Source organism: Haliotis rufescens, unplaced genomic scaffold, assembly GCF_023055435.1.
Source record: "Haliotis rufescens isolate VD_foot unplaced genomic scaffold, xgHalRufe1.0.p SCAF_2, whole genome shotgun sequence".
Classification (NCBI taxonomy): Eukaryota; Metazoa; Mollusca; class Gastropoda; order Lepetellida; family Haliotidae; genus Haliotis; species Haliotis rufescens.
The window spans coordinates 53,104,622-53,126,180 of record NW_025963890.1 but is presented as its reverse complement, the minus strand read 5'-3'; the positions used below and the strand labels follow the sequence as shown (position 1 = coordinate 53,126,180).

The 21,559-nt window shown below is 41.8% G+C and overlaps 1 protein-coding gene across 1 annotated transcript in view; it reads right to left on the bottom strand.

Moving 5' to 3' along the window:
- The window catches only part of LOC124125427 (A disintegrin and metalloproteinase with thrombospondin motifs 6-like), a 62,124-nt gene that overhangs the window by 16,088 nt on the left and 24,477 nt on the right, over nt 1–21,559 (bottom strand). Inside the window, exons 10-19 of the mRNA XM_048400145.1 lie at nt 8,750–8,891; nt 8,371–8,478; nt 7,982–8,127; nt 7,786–7,849; nt 6,253–6,355; nt 5,324–5,457; nt 2,677–2,800; nt 2,417–2,497; nt 902–1,074; nt 519–657 (exon numbers count right to left, since the gene is read on the bottom strand). Of these exons, the coding sequence (XP_048256102.1) occupies nt 519–657; nt 902–1,074; nt 2,417–2,497; nt 2,677–2,800; nt 5,324–5,457; nt 6,253–6,355; nt 7,786–7,849; nt 7,982–8,127; nt 8,371–8,478; nt 8,750–8,891 (1,214 nt within the window). The remainder of the gene's footprint in view (nt 1–518; nt 658–901; nt 1,075–2,416; nt 2,498–2,676; nt 2,801–5,323; nt 5,458–6,252; nt 6,356–7,785; nt 7,850–7,981; nt 8,128–8,370; nt 8,479–8,749; nt 8,892–21,559) is intronic.

The window sequence follows — 21,559 nt, the reverse complement described above, 5'->3', positions numbered from 1 at the left end:
GTGTGGTGTTACTTAGATCTGGTGTTACTCAGACCTGGTGTTACTCAGGTGTGGTGCTACTCAGACCTGGTGTTACTCAGGTGTGGTGTTACTTAGATCTGGTGTTACTCAGACCTGGTGTTACTCAGGTGTGGTGTTACTCAGATCTGGTGTTACTCAGACCTGGTGTTACTCAGACCTGGTGTTACTCAGACCTGGTTTTACTCAGATCTGGTGTTTCTCAGATGTGGTTTTACTATGGTTTTACTCAGTCCTGGTGTTACTCAGATGTGGTGTTACTCAGATGTGGTGTTACTCAGATCTGGTGTTACTCGGGTGTGGTGTTACTCAGGTGTAATGTTACTCAGATATGGTGTTACTCAGATATGGTGTTACTCAGGTGTGGTTTTCCCTCAGACCCAGTGTTACTCAGGTGTGGTTTTCCCTCAGACCTAGTGTTGCTCAGGTGTGTCCAGACATGGCCGGATGTGGTGCTACTCGCGTGTGGCAGATGTGACCAAGTGTGATGCTGTTCTAACCTCTGGCGCATGTCCTGGAGCAGGTGGTCCAGGGGGAGTGGTGCCAGGTGTACAGGGAGATGTCGTGGCTGCTGTGGCTGGTGTTAACGGGGACGTTGTATTCATACTCTAGACCCAAGTTGTCTTCCTGCAGCAGCATCTGTAACGACAGCACTGGTGAAGATGAAACAGATATGTACTTTTCTCTTATTCACAATCATTCAGCACCTCACATCTACCTAACATGGCCTTAAGTTTCCAACACGACTTCACGGTTCTAACACGACACCAAGGTTTTAACACGACACCAAGGTTCTAACACGACTGTTATGCTAGAGTCTAACGCTCTATCAAGACTCTAATGTTCTAGCAAGACTTCCACGTACTATGGACCCTGCACCCACCATGATGACGAGATCCTCGCTGGTCGGCCCCAGCGCCCACAACGACTCCAACCCCTCCTCGCTTCTCTCCGGCCGCTCATAGTGGAACACCGTCCCGGCGATCAGAAACTTTCTCGGCCAGTCGATGATCCAGTCGCCGTTGATGTGGTACTTGTCCTTCATGTTCTTCATGGCTGAAGAGAAAGTGATTTTCGACGACCAGTTTATTGCACTACAATGGCGGCGTGTAAGGTATCACTGTCTAAGGCGCACCGCTCTTGAATGTTTCCCAGTCCTTGCCCGGAAACACGAGCCTAGATCATGGACATGGATCATTGACATAGATCATGGACATAGATCATGGACATAGATCATGGTCATAGATCATGAACATAGATCATGGACATAGATCATGGACACAGATCATGGACATAGATCATGGACATGGATCATGGACATGGATCATGGACACAAATCATAGACATGGATCATGGACATAGATCATGGACATAGATCATGGACACAGATCAGGGACATGGATCATGGACATGGATCATGGACACAAATCATGGACATGGATCATGGACATGGATCATGGACACAGATCATGGACATAGATCATGGACATGGATCATGGACATAGATCATGGACATGGATCATGGACATGGATCATGGACACAGATCATGGACATAGATCATGGACATGGATCATGGACATAGATCATGGACATGGATCATGGACATGGATCATGGACATAGATCATGGACATGGATCATGGACACAAATCATAGATATGGATCATGGACATAGATCATGGACATAGATCATGGACATAGATCATGGACACGGATCATGGACATAGATCATGGACATGGATCGTGGACATGGATCATGGACATAGATCATGGACATGGATCATGGACACAAATCATAGACATGGATCATGGACATAGGTCATGGACATAGATCATGGACATAGATCATGGACACAGATCATGGACATAGATCATGGACACAAATCATGGACACAGATCATGGACATGGCAAGTGGATGTTAAGCCAAGCAGCTGTGCCCGTTACCTTGCTCCCTGTAGCAAGGTGGCTTAAGAATCCCATCCCTAGAGATGTATACAGAAGCTCCATTGTTGACTAGTTACTTCCTCTTTGGAGCCTAAACCCATTGCCTTACACTTTAGCAAACAGTTCGCCAAAACAGAAATACGTCTTCCAAAGAGTTAGTTTCCAAACAGTACACATGGCCATTTTCTTCTCCCGTGACAGCGTGGTCACTATGTACACATGTCTGGAGTGTTAAGGCTGCAGCCTCACCAAATATACAGGTGCACATGCCTGCGGTGTGTTATTCAAGGGCAATTAAATGTGATATTTATGTTTGTTATTTAGAAACTGCACCTGACCCCGATATCTGTATATATTTTAACTTGAGTTATGCGGCTTGTTGGTTGCACGTTAATCATGCAGCCATGGCTTCAGGATTAACTTCAAAACTGTGTGTCAGTTATATTTGACTCACCCAAATAATTCTTGGACTGTCGTGTCTCCCTCACTCGAACATGGACTGCTCCTTGTGGAATGGTAACCACTTCCTGGTAGGCTGGTACAACAGAAATAAACAGGTTCTTAGCATCTCCATACAACAGCAACAAACACCTTCTTAGTATCTCAAAACAACAGCAACAAACACCTTCTTAGTATCTCAATACAACAGCAACAAACGCCTTAGCATCTCCATACAACAGAAACAAACTGTATGTCGTCATGGCGACAACTTACCTCCTTTGGGCAGGGGTCTGGTGAAGACGCCGGAGATGGTGATGCACGTGCTGCCGTTCCCGCCGCACACCCTGCAGTTGTCCTCCCTGACGGGGGACCCCAATATTCCGTTACACCCCACCGTCTGCAACACCCACAAAGTGGAATTACAGCATCACGAACACCGGGTGTCCGCACAGTGGCATTGCAGCATCACGAACACCGGGTGTCCACACAGTGGCATTGCAGCCTCACGAACGCCGTGTGTCTGCAGTATAGTATTGTCTACGGGAATAATTGACATAGAAAAAACTCATTTAAGCTGTCAAAATATGTTTTCCTTCGTTATCTGTTTTTGGCCAGCCATTTTGAGTTGATACGCTAGCGTTAATACGTTAATACGAGTCAGAGACAACCGAGACAACTACTTTTTTCGCGCAGACTAAAAATAACCTGCGAATCAAGTTCAGCAATGTAGGCATTGGTTGACATTTCTTTTTTTACGCGTGTGTATACTAATGTCATAATTAAGGGTAAGAAAAATGTTTTGATATAACAATAGGTTGAAAATTCCGATGGAACCTGTCGCCTGTATGTGTACACTCAGCTGTACAAAACACACGATAATCACGAGATGCCGCTGGCAATGTTTCTAATGTATGGAAAGGTAGCTGGTCTACCTCTTGTTTGTAGAAACGTGTGATTTAAAAAAACAACTAAATTACTTAATGTATTTTACAGGTTTTGACGAATGGCCAGCCTTCAGAGAGAGGGAAATACCGCCAATTTTCTTCCGAGGCCTCAGATATGGCTTATAAAGGTTAACTTGATGGAATGTCGTTGAGGAAGGCTGCATGACCCCTCTCTGTTCCGTTTGCCATCTTGTGCCATCTGAAGTTCTGCCCATCAACATCAATTGAGGAGTGTCATTTAGTCATCCACGGTCACGCCATGGACGATTTCTGATATAGTAATTCTCGTATGGAGGTAGCCACTCTTTTGCCATTGATTTCGGCAAGCGATCCAAAGAAGACAAGAGATTGCCCATGCAGTGGTTTGATAATTTCATCAGCGTTGGTCAGATCACAACTGCGCTCCCTTGAACTTCAGTGTGCCATGTCTATGTCAAAGGAGACAGTCGGTCACAACTTCAAGGAACTTGAATAATCCTTGACAGGGATATGATCTACTGACACCATTATTCTGGATATATTGTAGTCGCTTAATTTGTACTGTTGAGGCACTAACCAGGAGTTTTAATAATGCATCGATAGGACAATTTCTAGGTGTTGCTGTAGAGGATTTAGTGACAAGCTGTGCACTCCTTAATGTTGTTGATGCAATACGTTTGGGTAGGTCAAGTCCAAAGCTATCCACCATTTTGGTGACATCAGCGTAATGATGATATGCTTTGTCTAAGAACTCTATAATAGTCGATTCGATTAAGTGAGGACGTATTGATGTGAGGTTTCAAAATTGGTGTTTTAAGTGACTTGGGTACAATACCACATTCCATGCTAAGATTAATGAATCTGGTGAGGTGAAATTGGGTTTAATGTCGCGTCCAAGATTATGACTGTTGCCGATTTATAGTGCTAGCCCACTGAGATAACATGCAGTTTAACATGAATACCCCACTCAGACACAGTATACTGAAAAGTACCATCTTTTAACGTATTTTGGTATGACGCGGCCGGGGATAAAACCCCGGACCTTACGCTCTCCGGACGTTCTACCATGGACCACGGAAGCGGTCGACCTCTGTTGAGTGTCCCATCAGTGAAGATGTGGTTGAAAACAAGGCCCTCAGGTTTTTGTGTGAGACAAAATGCTTTCCTCAAAATGTTCCGACGTTACTCGACCGATGATACTGTTAAAGTCATTCCTGGTTATAAGATTGCCTATGCATTTCAAGTTTAGTTTGACGCCAACGGCCAACGGCCAACGCCAAATATTAATAAACGTCAAGTTAACAGGCAAGATAATCCTTACATAACAGCACATGACATTGTTTCAAATGTGGTTGATCTGAGGTTTGTTTCAACATTGCCCTTTCTACATTGAAAATATGTTGAAATCCGACTGATTCAACGATGAAAAATATTCGAAAAACTCAACATTTCATAAAAACATTAATTCAACGAATTTGTATAAAAGCGATTTTGTAAATTTATAGTTGGTATCAATATATTTATAGAAGCGAAAATGATCTGATTATATAGTGTTGCATAACTGAATGAATCAATGCAAAGCATTTTCAACCAATATACAACTAAAATTCAAGATTTTTTCAACATTGATAACTGATGTAAATTCAACGCCGACATTTCAACTTCCAAAGGCAACTAGAATTAATGTCATTTCAACGTTGAAGCACGACATTTATTCAATATTGTTGTGCCTGCTCGTTCTATATCTATTCGTTCCTTCTCAGGACGCGGTCATGTTTCTTCGGTGACCAAAAACCGATTACGTGAGGATATATGAGAACATGCAAGTATTGGTGTTGGAAAAGACGCTCAGAATACTTTTAATACATAATCCAGCACAAGATCTCGCTTGAGTATCGGACTTTACTTTTCATAAAGTCTAAAAATGTAAGATTGTGATACAGAAAAATATTTCTACAAACGTCCACTATAAATGCCCACAAAAATGGTCCACTCACGTGACACTCTCCATCAATGCAAACGTCGAGTGTGTCCGAACTACACTTTGTGCCATCGATGACCTTTGAAGATCGTTCCGTGTAAAAGTTGTACCCTTCCGCCATACAGATCAGAGCGCAGGGTTTCACCTGCACTAAGAGCAGACAACTCTCTCAACAAACACATGCAGGATTCAAATACATAGATATGTGACATCACATAATATACAGCTGATAACATAACACTAGGCGGATATAAAACTTTGTTTTCGTCTCTTATCATCTTCCAGAGGCAAGGGAGTTAACTGACTATAAAAGTCCAGTTTCCACCCTTGCCGAATTAGGCTGGAATCCTGGAGTTATATTTTGACTGGACTAACGAGTCTATGCATAGTCGACATGGTGCTAAATGCCGTGCAGATTTCGGTCGATCTCGTGCTTTGCAAAGCATGGGTACCGCCAACTCGGCGTCAACAGATATTTTCCAATTCTTTATATGTTTTGAATGAAGGTGGTCACGTGATTTGATGCACTTTGCGAAGTAAGACCCGTTTCATTACAATGTTGATCTTGATTATCGATCAAAACGTCCCGACTGATACCGCTAGTTTGTTTGAAGCAAATGCAAGTGATATGAGAAGTGGAATCTGATTGGTTAATAGCGTGGATTTAGAAGGGACATAACTCGTAATGATCACTGATTGCACTACGATCTGGCCCAGAAATTCCAGCTTAGTTCGCCAAGGGTGGAAACTGGACTTTTACAGTCCGTTAACGCCCCTTCCTCGGGAAGATGGTTTATTATCGCATATAGAATAAAAACTGAAAATTATACGAAGATAAGGCTGCATATGAAGAGTGAGACTGTCAACTATAAACAAGCAACTTTAGTTGCAGGAAGACGAGCCTGTGAAGGGGACTGGCCAAGGGCAGCCTGGGGCTCTATTCACCTCCTGTGTACGGCTTCCAGTCGTAATGGCGGCCCCGGAACTCCACGGCGTTGAAGCTAGCGCACTGCACCTCCCTGAAGTCCGTGACGTTAGTCGGGCAGGGCTGTGGGGAGAGTGGACAAGTACAGCCAGTGAACAGAGGCAGACAGACATATACAGAGTACAGAGGTGTTGCATGACATTTACTTCTTTCTCACCTCGGTGTTACAGGACATACACTCTTAAGAAAAACGCACAGGTAGAGTTTTAGTAAATTTATTGTACCTAATAAAGTCGATATATTTAATTTAATATCATTGGTACAAATATGAAATTTTGGAGCTCGATAGTCACATGTTATCGTTGTACAAAGGTATTGAAGAAGAAGAAGAAGTCTTTATTTGTACCAAGGCCACTGGCCCATATACAATACATACATTTGAAATAGTGTGGTACATGAAAAAAGGTAATGTCAGGTACAAATTTACAGGTTTTTCATAATTACGTCTTCTTTCATAGCTGTAATACAGGTATTTACATAGTTTTCCAAGTAATTGTTTACACGAAGATGACAGTAGCGTTTTAAATTTATGCATATTTGGATTATGGCAAAATGTTGTTGGTAAATACAGGTGTCTAATATCGTTGTATTGAAAACTGTTCATTGTCATGTCACATAAGGCCACCAGGTTGCGCTGAACTCAGTATATCGTGCAGCAATCACGGCTCTGCATCTCCTCGGCACTGACTGGATAAGTGTACGAATTCTTTCCTGCGGAATTCTGCGCCATTCTGCTTGTAACGCGTTGGCCAGTTGTGGGAGTGTCTGCGGTGTGCTCCGACGTTGTCGTAACGTCGATCGAGTTCATACCAGAGGTGTTCGATTGGGTTGAGATCTCGAGACCTCGACGCCCAGGGCAAGACATTGATGTTAGCATTATGAAGGTAGTCTACCGTGACACAAGCTGTGTGCGGACATATTCTTCTTCCTAACTGGGTGTTACAGGACACATACTTCTTCCTTACGTGGGTGTTACACTACATATACTTCTTCCTTACCTGGGTGTTACAGGACATATACTTCTTCCTTACCTGGGTGTTACAGGACACATACTTCTTCCTTACCTGGGTGTTACAGGACATATACTTCTTCCTTACGTGGATGTTACACAACATATTCTTCTTCCTTACCTGGGTGTTACAGGACATATACTTCTTCCTTACGTTGAGGTTACACAACATATTCTTCTTCCTTACTGGGGTGTTACAGGACATATACTTCTTCCTTACGTGGATGTTACACTACATATACTTCTTCCTTACCTTGGTGTTACAGGACATATACTTCTTCCTTACCTGGGTGTTACAGGACATATACTTCTTCCTTACGTGGATGTTACACAACATATTCTTCTTCCTTACCTGGGTGTTACAGGACATATACTTCTTCCTTACCTGGGTGTTACAGGACATATACTTCTTCCTTACGTGGATGTTACACTACATATACTTCTTCCTTACGTGGATGTTACACTACATATACTTCTTCCTTACCTGGGTGTTACAGGACATATACTTCTTCCTCTTCCCCAGACAGTACTTTCCACCATGCTTCGGCCTGAAACATATAAGCTACCTAAAAAATGAGATGATACAGATAGGAATATTAACGGACTGCATAATTTGTTATCCTGAACTGTTTTTCAAATAATTTATACGCATCTGACGGACATAAAGAGTGGCAACTCACGCTGGGGTGTTGCACTCCCTCTGACTGGAGTTGACTCCGCCCCCACAGGTCCTTGAACACTCCCCCCAGTTCGACCACGCCCCCCATCCTCCGTTCACGGGTTTAGGTTTGTAGTTCGTGCTCTGGCAGCGTCCTCTGTAGCAGCGCTGTTGTGAACGACACAAACGTCAACGACATTACAAACATTGCAAGTAGTGATGGACGTGCGAGAGATTACTGGTGCAGTTGGCTCATTGCATCATAACCTCTCACCACTCAAGAGTTAATACCTGATTGATAATTTGTTGACAATAAAGTATATATTATTAACTACATTCATATTTCTACATATGTCACACCTAGCAGGATGCGAGTTTACAGGTGTGCTCAGGGAGTGGGCGTGGCCTTACCCCTGTTTTCTTGTGGGAGAGGAGGCACACCGTGCCCTCCGCCGCCGGGATGCTGTTGGTCACACACTGACCCTTGATGTCCGTACACCACAGCTCTCCACACACCAGCTGTAGCGGAGATAAATGGGTCATTCACCATTTGTAGCAGAGATAAATGGGTTATACACCAGCTGTAGCAGAGATAAATGGGTCATACATCAGGTACCACCAGACTAGCATCATCATACCATTCGTTACAGAGCACAATTAGCTTATCTACCAGGATCCACATGTTACCGTGACACGTCGTGACATAACATACTGTTTAAGGTGGCATTAAGACCCAAGACACTCAACCATCACGTGACACCTCCTTGCAGCAGGTGCGACCATTGCTCACCCGGATCTTGCAAGCATTGGCGTGAGCTCCGAACTGCAGCTTACACTGCCGGTGTGCTCCGATTGTCTCCCCGGGCAGCTCACGGGGGAACACGAACTCCCGCTTGATTGGCTTGTTCACCAGACACTGAGCTTGTCCTGAGCTGCAATAAAGCAGTCAAATGTCCTTCTGCATGGGCACACATATCGACATATTAATTAGGAGTGAAATACTTGCGGCACTGATACTCAACATATTTAGTTGGACTGAAAGACTTCTGGTACTGAAACTGGACATATTATGTAGGACTGAAAGGCTTCCGGTACTGAAACTCAACATATCAAGTAGTACTGAAAGACTTCCAGTACCGAAACTCGACATATCAAGTTGGACTGAAAGACTTCCGGTACTGAAACTCGACATATTAAGTAGGACTTAAAGACTTCCGGTACCGAAACTCGACATATCAAGTTGGACTGAAAGACTTCCGGTACTGAAACTCAACATATCAAGTAGTACTGAAAGACTTCCGGTACTGCATCTCAACATATCAAGTTGGACTGAAAGACTTCTGGTACTGAAACTCGACATATTAAGTGGTACTGAAAGACTTCCGGTACTGCAACTCGACATATCAAGTTGGACTGAAAGACTTCCGGTACTGAAACTCGACATATTTAGTGGTACTGAAGGACTTCCGGTACTGAAACTCGACATATCAAGTTGGACTGAAAGACTTCCGGTACTGAAACTCGACATATCAAGTTGGACTGAAAGACTTCCGGTACTGAAACTCAACATATTAAGTAGGACTGAAAGACTTCCAGTACTGAAACTCGACATATCAAGTTGGACTGAAAGACTTCCAGTTCCAAAACTCGACATATTAAGTAGGACTGAAAGACTTCCGGTACCGAAACTCGACATATTTAGTGGTACTGAAAGACTTCCGGTACTGAAACTCGACATATCAAGTTGGACTGAAAGACTTCCGGTACTGAAACTCGACATATTAAGTTGGACTGAAAGACTTCCAGTCCCAAAACTCGACATATTAAGTAGGACTGAAAGACTTCCTGTACTGAAACTCGACATTTCAAGTTGGACTGAAAGACTTCAAGTCCCAAAACTCGACATATCGAGTTGGACTGAAAGACTTCCAGTACCAAACTCAGCATATCAAGTTCGACTGGAAGACTTCTGGTACTGAAACTGGACATATTAAGTAGGACTGAAAGACTTCCGGTACTGAAACTCAACATATCAAGTAGTACTGAAAGACTTCCAGTACTGAAACTCAACATATCAAGTAGTACTGAGAGACTTCCGGTACCCAAACTCGACATATCAAGTAGTACTGAAAGACTTCCGGTACTGAAACTCAACATATCAAGTAGTACTGAAAGACTTCCGGTACTGAAACTCGACATATCAAGTTGGACTGAAAGACTTCCGGTACTGAAACTCGACATATCAAGTTGGACTGAAAGACTTCCGGTACCGAAACTCGACATATCAAGTTGGACTGAAAGACTTCCAGTACTGAAACTCGACATATTAAGTAGGACTGAAAGACTTCCGGTACTGAAACTCGACATATCAAGTTGGACTGAAAGACTTCCGGTACTGAAACTCGACATATCAAGTTGGACTGAAAGACTTCCGGTACTGAAACTCAACATATTTAGTAGGACTGAAAGACTTCCAGTACTGAAACTCGACATATCAAGTTGGACTGAAAGACTTCCGGTACTGAAACTCAACATATCAAGTAGTACTGAAAGACTTCCGGTACTGAAACTCAACATATTTAGTAGGACTGAAAGACTTCCAGTACTGAAACTCAACATATTTAGTAGGACTGAAAGACTTCCGGTACTGAAACTCGACATATCAAGTTGGACTGAAAGACTTCCGGTACTGAAACTCAACATATTTAGTAGGACTGAAAGACTTCCAGTACTGAAACTCGACATATCAAGTTGGACTGAAAGACTTCCGGTACTGAAACTCAACATATTTAGTAGGACTGAAAGACTTCCAGTACTGAAACTCGACATATCAAGTTGGACTGAAAGACTTCCAGTCCCAAAACTCGACATATTAAGTAGGACTGAAAGACTTCCAGTACTGAAACTCGACATATTAAGTAGGACTGAAAGACTTCCGGTACTGAAACTCGACATATCAAGTTGGACTGAAAGACTTCCGGTACTGAAACTCGACATATCAAGTTGGACTGAAAGACTTCCGGTACTGAAACTCAACATATTTAGTAGGACTGAAAGACTTCCAGTACTGAAACTCGACATATCAAGTTGGACTGAAAGACTTCCGGTACTGAAACTCAACATATTTAGTAGGACTGAAAGACTTCCAGTACTGAAACTCGACATATCAAGTTGGACTGAAAGACTTCCGGTACTGAAACTCAACATATTTAGTAGGACTGAAAGACTTCCGGTACTGAAACTCGACATATCAAGTTGGACTGAAAGACTTCCGGTACTGAGACTCGACATATCAAGTTGGACTGAAAGACTTCCGGTACTGAAACTCAACATATTTAGTAGGACTGAAAGACTTCCAGTACTGAAACTCGACATATCAAGTTGGACTGAAAGACTTCCAGTCCCAAAACTCGACATATTAAGTAGGACTGAAAGACTTCCGGTACCGAAACTCGACATATTTAGTGGTACTGAAAGACTTCCGGTACTGAAACTCGACATATCAAGTTGGACTGAAAGACTTCCGGTACTGAAACTCGACATATTAAGTTGGACTGAAAGACTTCCGGTACTGAAACTCAACATATTTAGTAGGACTGAAAGACTTCCAGTACTGAAACTCGACATATCAAGTTGGACTGAAAGACTTCCGGTACTGAAACTCAACATATTTAGTAGGACTGAAAGACTTCCGGTACTGAAACTCGACATATCAAGTTGGACTGAAAGACTTCCGGTACTGAGACTCGACATATCAAGTTGGACTGAAAGACTTCCGGTACTGAAACTCAACATATTTAGTAGGACTGAAAGACTTCCAGTACTGAAACTCGACATATCAAGTTGGACTGAAAGACTTCCAGTCCCAAAACTCGACATATTTAGTAGGACTGAAAGACTTCCGGTACTGAAACTCGTCATATCAAGTTGGACTGAAAGACTTCCGGTACTGAAACTCAACATATTTAGTAGGACTGAAAGACTTCCAGTACTGAAACTCGACATATCAAGTTGGACTGAAAGACTTCCGGTACTGAAACTCAACATATTTAGTAGGACTGAAAGACTTCCAGTACTGAAACTCGACATATCAAGTTGGACTGAAAGACTTCCAGTCCCAAAACTCGACATATTAAGTAGGACTGAAAGACTTCCAGTACTGAAACTCGACATATTAAGTAGGACTGAAAGACTTCCGGTACTGAAACTCGACATATCAAGTTGGACTGAAAGACTTCCGGTACTGAAACTCGACATATCAAGTTGGACTGAAAGACTTCCGGTACTGAAACTCAACATATTAAGTAGGACTGAAAGACTTCCAGTACTGAAACTCGACATATCAAGTTGGACTGAAAGACTTCCGGTACTGAAACTCAACATATTTAGTAGGACTGAAAGACTTCCAGTACTGAAACTCGACATATCAAGTTGGACTGAAAGACTTCCGGTACTGAAACTCAACATATTTAGTAGGACTGAAAGACTTCCAGTACTGAAACTCGACATATCAAGTTGGACTGAAAGACTTCCGGTACTGAAACTCAACATATTTAGTAGGACTGAAAGACTTCCAGTACTGAAACTCAACATATCAAGTAGGACTGAAAGACTTCCGGTACTGAAACTCGACATATCAAGTTGGACTGAAAGACTTCCGGTACCGAAACTCGACATATCAAGTTGGACTGAAAGACTTCCAGTACTGAAACTCGACATATTAAGTAGGACTGAAAGACTTCCGGTACTGAAACTCGACATATCAAGTTTGACTGAAAGACTTCCGGTACTGAAACTCGACATATCAAGTTGGACTGAAAGACTTCCGGTACTGAAACTCAACATATTTAGTAGGACTGAAAGACTTCCAGTACTGAAACTCGACATATCAAGTTGGACTGAAAGACTTCCGGTACTGAAACTCAACATATTTAGTAGGACTGAAAGACTTCCGGTACTGAAACTCGACATATCAAGTTGGACTGAAAGACTTCCGGTACTGAGACTCGACATATCAAGTTGGACTGAAAGACTTCCGGTACTGAAACTCAACATATTTAGTAGGACTGAAAGACTTCCAGTACTGAAACTCGACATATCAAGTTGGACTGAAAGACTTCCAGTCCCAAAACTCGACATATTAAGTAGGACTGAAAGACTTCCGGTACCGAAACTCGACATATTTAGTGGTACTGAAAGACTTCCGGTACTGAAACTCGACATATCAAGTTGGACTGAAAGACTTCCGGTACTGAAACTCGACATATTAAGTTGGACTGAAAGACTTCCGGTACTGAAACTCAACATATTTAGTAGGACTGAAAGACTTCCAGTACTGAAACTCGACATATCAAGTTGGACTGAAAGACTTCCGGTACTGAAACTCAACATATTTAGTAGGACTGAAAGACTTCCGGTACTGAAACTCGACATATCAAGTTGGACTGAAAGACTTCCGGTACTGAGACTCGACATATCAAGTTGGACTGAAAGACTTCCGGTACTGAAACTCAACATATTTAGTAGGACTGAAAGACTTCCAGTACTGAAACTCGACATATCAAGTTGGACTGAAAGACTTCCAGTCCCAAAACTCGACATATTAAGTAGGACTGAAAGACTTCCGGTACCGAAACTCGACATATTTAGTGGTACTGAAAGACTTCCGGTACTGAAACTCGACATATCAAGTTGGACTGAAAGACTTCCGGTACTGAAACTCGACATATTAAGTTGGACTGAAAGACTTCCAGTCCCAAAACTCCAGTCCCAAAACTCGACATATTAAGTAGGACTGAAAGACTTCCTGTACTGAAACTCGACATTTCAAGTTGGACTGAAAGACTTCAAGTCCCAAAACTCGACATATCGAGTTGGACTGAAAGACTTCCAGTACCAAACTCAGCATATCAAGTTCGACTGGAAGACTTCTGGTACTGAAACTGGACATATTAAGTAGGACTGAAAGACTTCCGGTACTGTAACTCAACATATCAAGTAGTACTGAAAGACTTCCAGTACTGAAACTCAACATATCAAGTAGTACTGAGAGACTTCCGGTACCGAAACTCGACATATCAAGTAGTACTGAAAGACTTCCGGTACTGAAACTCAACATATCAAGTAGTACTGAAAGACTTCCGGTACTGAAACTCGACATATCAAGTTGGACTGAAAGACTTCTAGTCCCAAAACTCGACATATTAAGTAGGACTGAAAGACTTCCGGTACCGAAACTCGACATATTTAGTGGTACTGAAAGACTTCCGGTACTGAAACTCGACATATCAAGTTGGACTGAAAGACTTCCAGTACTGAAACTCGACATATTAAGTTGGACTGAAAGACTTCCAGTCCCAAAACTCGACATATTAAGTAGGACTGAAAGACTTCCTGTACTGAAACTCGACATTTCAAGTTGGACTGAAAGACTTCAAGTCCCAGAACTCGACATATCGAGTTGGACTGAAAGACTTCCAGTACCAAACTCAGCATATCAAGTTCGACTGGAAGACTTCTGGTACTGAAACTGGACATATTAAGTAGGATTGAAAGACTTCCGGTACTGAAACTCAACATATCAAGTAGTACTGAAAGACTTCCGGTACTGAAACTCAACATATTTAGTAGGACTGAAAGACTTCCAGTACTGAAACTCGACATATCAAGTTGGACTGAAAGACTTCCAGTCCCAAAACTCGACATATTAAGTAGGACTGAAAGACTTCCGGTACCGAAACTCGACATATTTAGTGGTACTGAAAGACTTCCGGTACTGAAACTCGACATATCAAGTTGGACTGAAAGACTTCCGGTACTGAAACTCGACATATTAAGTTGGACTGAAAGACTTCCAGTCCCAAAACTCCAGTCCCAAAACTCGACATATTAAGTAGGACTGAAAGACTTCCTGTACTGAAACTCGACATTTCAAGTTGGACTGAAAGACTTCAAGTCCCAAAACTCGACATATCGAGTTGGACTGAAAGACTTCCAGTACCAAACTCAGCATATCAAGTTCGACTGGAAGACTTCTGGTACTGAAACTGGACATATTAAGTAGGACTGAAAGACTTCCGGTACTGTAACTCAACATATCAAGTAGTACTGAAAGACTTCCAGTACTGAAACTCAACATATCAAGTAGTACTGAGAGACTTCCGGTACCGAAACTCGACATATCAAGTAGTACTGAAAGACTTCCGGTACTGAAACTCAACATATCAAGTAGTACTGAAAGACTTCCGGTACTGAAACTCGACATATCAAGTTGGACTGAAAGACTTCTAGTCCCAAAACTCGACATATTAAGTAGGACTGAAAGACTTCCGGTACCGAAACTCGACATATTTAGTGGTACTGAAAGACTTCCGGTACTGAAACTCGACATATCAAGTTGGACTGAAAGACTTCCAGTACTGAAACTCGACATATTAAGTTGGACTGAAAGACTTCCAGTCCCAAAACTCGACATATTAAGTAGGACTGAAAGACTTCCTGTACTGAAACTCGACATTTCAAGTTGGACTGAAAGACTTCAAGTCCCAGAACTCGACATATCGAGTTGGACTGAAAGACTTCCAGTACCAAACTCAGCATATCAAGTTCGACTGGAAGACTTCTGGTACTGAAACTGGACATATTAAGTAGGATTGAAAGACTTCCGGTACTGAAACTCAACATATCAAGTAGTACTGAAAGACTTCCAGTACTGAAACTCAACATATCAAGTAGTACTGAGAGACTTCCAGTACCGAAACTCGACATATCAAGTAGTACTGAAAGACTTCCGGTACTGAAACTCAACATATCAAGTTGGACTGAAAGACTTCCGGTACTGAAACTCAACATATTAAGTAGGACTGAAAGACTTCCAGTACTGAAACTCGACATATCAAGTTGGACTGAAAGACTTCCGGTACTGAAACTCAACATATTTAGTAGGACTGAAAGACTTCCAGTACTGAAACTCGACATATCAAGTTGGACTGAAAGACTTCCGGTACTGAAACTCAACATATTTAGTAGGACTGAAAGACTTCCAGTACTGAAACTCGACATATCAAGTTGGACTGAAAGACTTCCGGTACTGAAACTCAACATATTTAGTAGGGCTGAAAGACTTCCAGTACTGAAACTCGACATATCAAGTTGGACTGAAAGACTTCCGGTACTGAAACTCAACATATCAAGTAGTACTGAAAGACTTCCGGTACTGAAACTCAACATATTTAGTAGGACTGAAAGACTTCCAGTACTGAAACTCAACATATTTAGTAGGACTGAAAGACTTCCGGTACTGAAACTCGACATATCAAGTTGGACTGAAAGACTTCCGGTACTGAAACTCAACATATTTAGTAGGACTGAAAGACTTCCAGTACTGAAACTCGACATATCAAGTTGGACTGAAAGACTTCCGGTACTGAAACTCAACATATTTAGTAGGACTGAAAGACTTCCAGTACTGAAACTCGACATATCAAGTTGGACTGAAAGACTTCCAGTCCCAAAACTCGACATATTAAGTAGGACTGAAAGACTTCCAGTACTGAAACTCGACATATTAAGTAGGACTGAAAGACTTCCGGTACTGAAACTCGACATATCAAGTTGGACTGAAAGACTTCCGGTACTGAAACTCGACATATCAAGTTGGACTGAAAGACTTCCGGTACTGAAACTCAACATATTAAGTAGGACTGAAAGACTTCCAGTACTGAAACTCGACATATCAAGTTGGACTGAAAGACTTCCGGTACTGAAACTCAACATATTTAGTAGGACTGAAAGACTTCCAGTACTGAAACTCGACATATCAAGTTGGACTGAAAGACTTCCGGTACTGAAACTCAACATATTTAGTAGGACTGAAAGACTTCCAGTACTGAAACTCGACATATCAAGTTGGACTGAAAGACTTCCGGTACTGAAACTCAACATATTTAGTAGGACTGAAAGACTTCCAGTACTGAAACTCAACATATCAAGTAGGACTGAAAGACTTCCGGTACTGAAACTCGACATATCAAGTTGGACTGAAAGACTTCCGGTACCGAAACTCGACATATCAAGTTGGACTGAAAGACTTCCAGTACTGAAACTCGACATATTAAGTAGGACTGAAAGACTTCCGGTACTGAAACTCGACATATCAAGTTTGACTGAAAGACTTCCGGTACTGAAACTCGACATATCAAGTTGGACTGAAAGACTTCCGGTACTGAAACTCAACATATTTAGTAGGACTGAAAGACTTCCAGTACTGAAACTCGACATATCAAGTTGGACTGAAAGACTTCCGGTACTGAAACTCAACATATTTAGTAGGACTGAAAGACTTCCGGTACTGAAACTCGACATATCAAGTTGGACTGAAAGACTTCCGGTACTGAGACTCGACATATCAAGTTGGACTGAAAGACTTCCGGTACTGAAACTCAACATATTTAGTAGGACTGAAAGACTTCCAGTACTGAAACTCGACATATCAAGTTGGACTGAAAGACTTCCAGTCCCAAAACTCGACATATTAAGTAGGACTGAAAGACTTCCGGTACCGAAACTCGACATATTTAGTGGTACTGAAAGACTTCCGGTACTGAAACTCGACATATCAAGTTGGACTGAAAGACTTCCGGTACTGAAACTCGACATATTAAGTTGGACTGAAAGACTTCCGGTACTGAAACTCAACATATTTAGTAGGACTGAAAGACTTCCAGTACTGAAACTCGACATATCAAGTTGGACTGAAAGACTTCCGGTACTGAAACTCAACATATTTAGTAGGACTGAAAGACTTCCGGTACTGAAACTCGACATATCAAGTTGGACTGAAAGACTTCCGGTACTGAGACTCGACATATCAAGTTGGACTGAAAGACTTCCGGTACTGAAACTCAACATATTTAGTAGGACTGAAAGACTTCCAGTACTGAAACTCGACATATCAAGTTGGACTGAAAGACTTCCAGTCCCAAAACTCGACATATTAAGTAGGACTGAAAGACTTCCGGTACCGAAACTCGACATATTTAGTGGTACTGAAAGACTTCCGGTACTGAAACTCGACATATCAAGTTGGACTGAAAGACTTCCGGTACTGAAACTCGACATATTAAGTTGGACTGAAAGACTTCCAGTCCCAAAACTCCAGTCCCAAAACTCGACATATTAAGTAGGACTGAAAGACTTCCTGTACTGAAACTCGACATTTCAAGTTGGACTGAAAGACTTCAAGTCCCAAAACTCGACATATCGAGTTGGACTGAAAGACTTCCAGTACCAAACTCAGCATATCAAGTTCGACTGGAAGACTTCTGGTACTGAAACTGGACATATTAAGTAGGACTGAAAGACTTCCGGTACTGTAACTCAACATATCAAGTAGTACTGAAAGACTTCCAGTACTGAAACTCAACATATCAAGTAGTACTGAGAGACTTCCGGTACCGAAACTCGACATATCAAGTAGTACTGAAAGACTTCCGGTACTGAAACTCAACATATCAAGTAGTACTGAAAGACTTCCGGTACTGAAACTCGACATATCAAGTTGGACTGAAAGACTTCTAGTCCCAAAACTCGACATATTAAGTAGGACTGAAAGACTTCCGGTACCGAAACTCGACATATTTAGTGGTACTGAAAGACTTCCGGTACTGAAACTCAACATATCAAGTTGGACTGAAAGACTTCCAGTACTGAAACTCGACATATTAAGTAGGACTGAAAGACTTCCGGTACTGAAACTCGACATATCAAGTTGGACTGAAAGACTTCTGGTACTGAAACTCGACATATCAAGTTGGACTGAAAGACTTCCGGTACTGTAACTCAACATATTTATTAGGACTGAAAGACTTCCAGTACTGAAACTCGACATATCAAGTTGGACTGAAAGACTTCCAGTCCCAAAACTCGACATATTAAGTAGGACTGAAAGACTTCCGGTACTGAAACTCGACATATTTAGTGGTACTGAAAGACTTCCGGTACTGAAACTCGACATATCAAGTTGGACTGAAAGACTTCCGGTACCGAAACTCGACATATTAAGTTGGACTGAAAGACTTCCAGTCCCAAAACTCGACATATTAAGTAGGACTGAAAGACTTCCTGTACTGAAACTCGACATTTCAAGTTGGACTGAAAGACTTCAAGTCCCAAAACTCGACATATCGAGTTGGACTGAAAGACTTCCAGTACCAAACTCAGCATATCAAGTTCGACTGGAAGACTTCTGGTACTGAAACTGGACATATTAAGTAGGACTGAAAGACTTCCGGTACTGAAACTCAACATATCAAGTAGTACTGAAAGACTTCCAGTACTGAAACTCAACATATCAAGTAGTACTGAGAGACTTCCGGTACCGAAACTCGACATATCAAGTAGTACTGAAAGACTTCCGGTACTGAAACTCAACATATCAAGTAGTACTGAAAGACTTCCGGTACTGAAACTCGACATATCAAGTTGGACTGAAAGACTTCCGGTACTGAAACTCGACATATCAAGTTGGACTGAAAGACTTCCGGTACCGAAACTCGACATATCAAGTTGGACTGAAAGACTTCCAGTACTGAAACTCGACATATTAAGTAGGACTGAAAGACTTCCAGTACTGAAACTCGACATATCAAGTTGGACTGAAAGACTTCCAGTCCCAAAACTCGACATATCAAGTTGGACTGAAAGACTTCCAGTCCCAAAACTCGACATATCGAGTTGGACTGAAAGACTTCCAGTACCAAAACTCAGCATATCAAGTTCGACTGGAAGACTTCTGGTACTGCAACTTGACATATTAAGTAGGACTGAAATACTTCCGGTACCGAAACTCGACATATCAAGTTGGACTGAAAGACTTCCGGTACTGAAACTCGACATATCAAGTTAGACTGAAAGACTTCCGGTACTGAAACTCGACATATTAAGTAGGACTGAAAGACTTCCAGTACTGAAACTCGACATATCAAGTTGGACTGAAAGACTTCCAGTACTGAAACTCGACATATCAAGTTGGACTGAAAGACTTCCGGTACTGAAACTCAACATATCAAGTCGTACTGAAAGACTTCCGGTACTGAAACTCAACATATTTAGTAGGACTGAAAGACTTCCAGTACTGAAACTCAACATATTTAGTAGGACTGAAAGACTTCCGGTACTGAAACTCGACATATCAAGTTGGACTGAAAGACTTCCGGTACTGAAACTCAACATATTTAGTAGGACTGAAAGACTTCCAGTACTGAAACTCGACATATCAAGTTGGACTGAAAGACTTCCGGTACTGAAACTCAACATATTTAGTAGGACTGAAAGACTTCCAGTACTGAAACTCGACATATCAAGTTGGACTGAAAGACTTCCAGTCCCAAAACTCGACATATTAAGTAGGACTGAAAGACTTCCAGTACTGAAACTCGACATATTAAGTAGGACTGAAAGACTTCCGGTACTGAAACTCGACATATCAAGTTGGACTGAAAGACTTCCGGTACTGAAACTCGACATATCAAGTTGGACTGAAAGACTTCCGGTACTGAAACTCAACATATTAAGTAGGACTGAAAGACTTCCAGTACTGAAACTCGACATATCAAGTTGGACTGAAAGACTTCCGGTACTGAAACTCAACATATTTAGTAGGCCTGAAAGACTTCCAGTACTGAAACTCGACATATCAAGTTGGACTGAAAGACTTCCGGTACTGAAACTCAACATATTTAGTAGGACTGAAAGACTTCCAGTACTGAAACTCGACATATCAAGTTGGACTGAAAGACTTCCGGTACTGAAACTCAACATATTTAGTAGGACTGAAAGACTTCCAGTACTGAAACTCGACATATCAAGTTGGACTGAAAGACTTCCGGTACTGAAACTCAACATATCAAGTAGTACTGAAAGACTTCCGGTACTGAAACTCAACATATTTAGTAGGACTGAAAGACTTCCAGTACTGAAACTCAACATATTTAGTAGGACTGAAAGACTTCCGGTACTGAAACTCGACATATCAAGTTGGACTGAAAGACTTCCGGTACTGAAACTCAACATATTTAGTAGGACTGAAAGACTTCCAGTACTGAAACTCGACATATCAAGTTGGACTGAAAGACTTCCGGTACTGAAACTCAACATATTTAGTAGGACTGAAAGACTTCCAGTACTGAAACTCGACATATCAAGTTGGACTGAAAGACTTCCAGTCCCAAAACTCGACATATTAAGTAGGACTGAAAGACTTCCAGTACTGAAACTCGACATATTAAGTAGGACTGAAAGACTTCCGGTACTGAAACTCGACATATCAAGTTGGACTGAAAGACTTCCGGTACTGAAACTCGACATATCAAGTTGGACTGAAAGACTTCCGGTACTGAAACTCAACATATTAAGTAGGACTGAAAGACTTCCAGTACTGAAACTCGACATATCAAGTTGGACTGAAAGACTTCCGGTACTGAAACTCAACATATTTAGTAGGACTGAAAGACTTCCAGTACTGAAACTCGACATATCAAGTTGGACTGAAAGACTTCCGGTACTGAAACTCAACATATTTAGTAGGACTGAAAGACTTCCA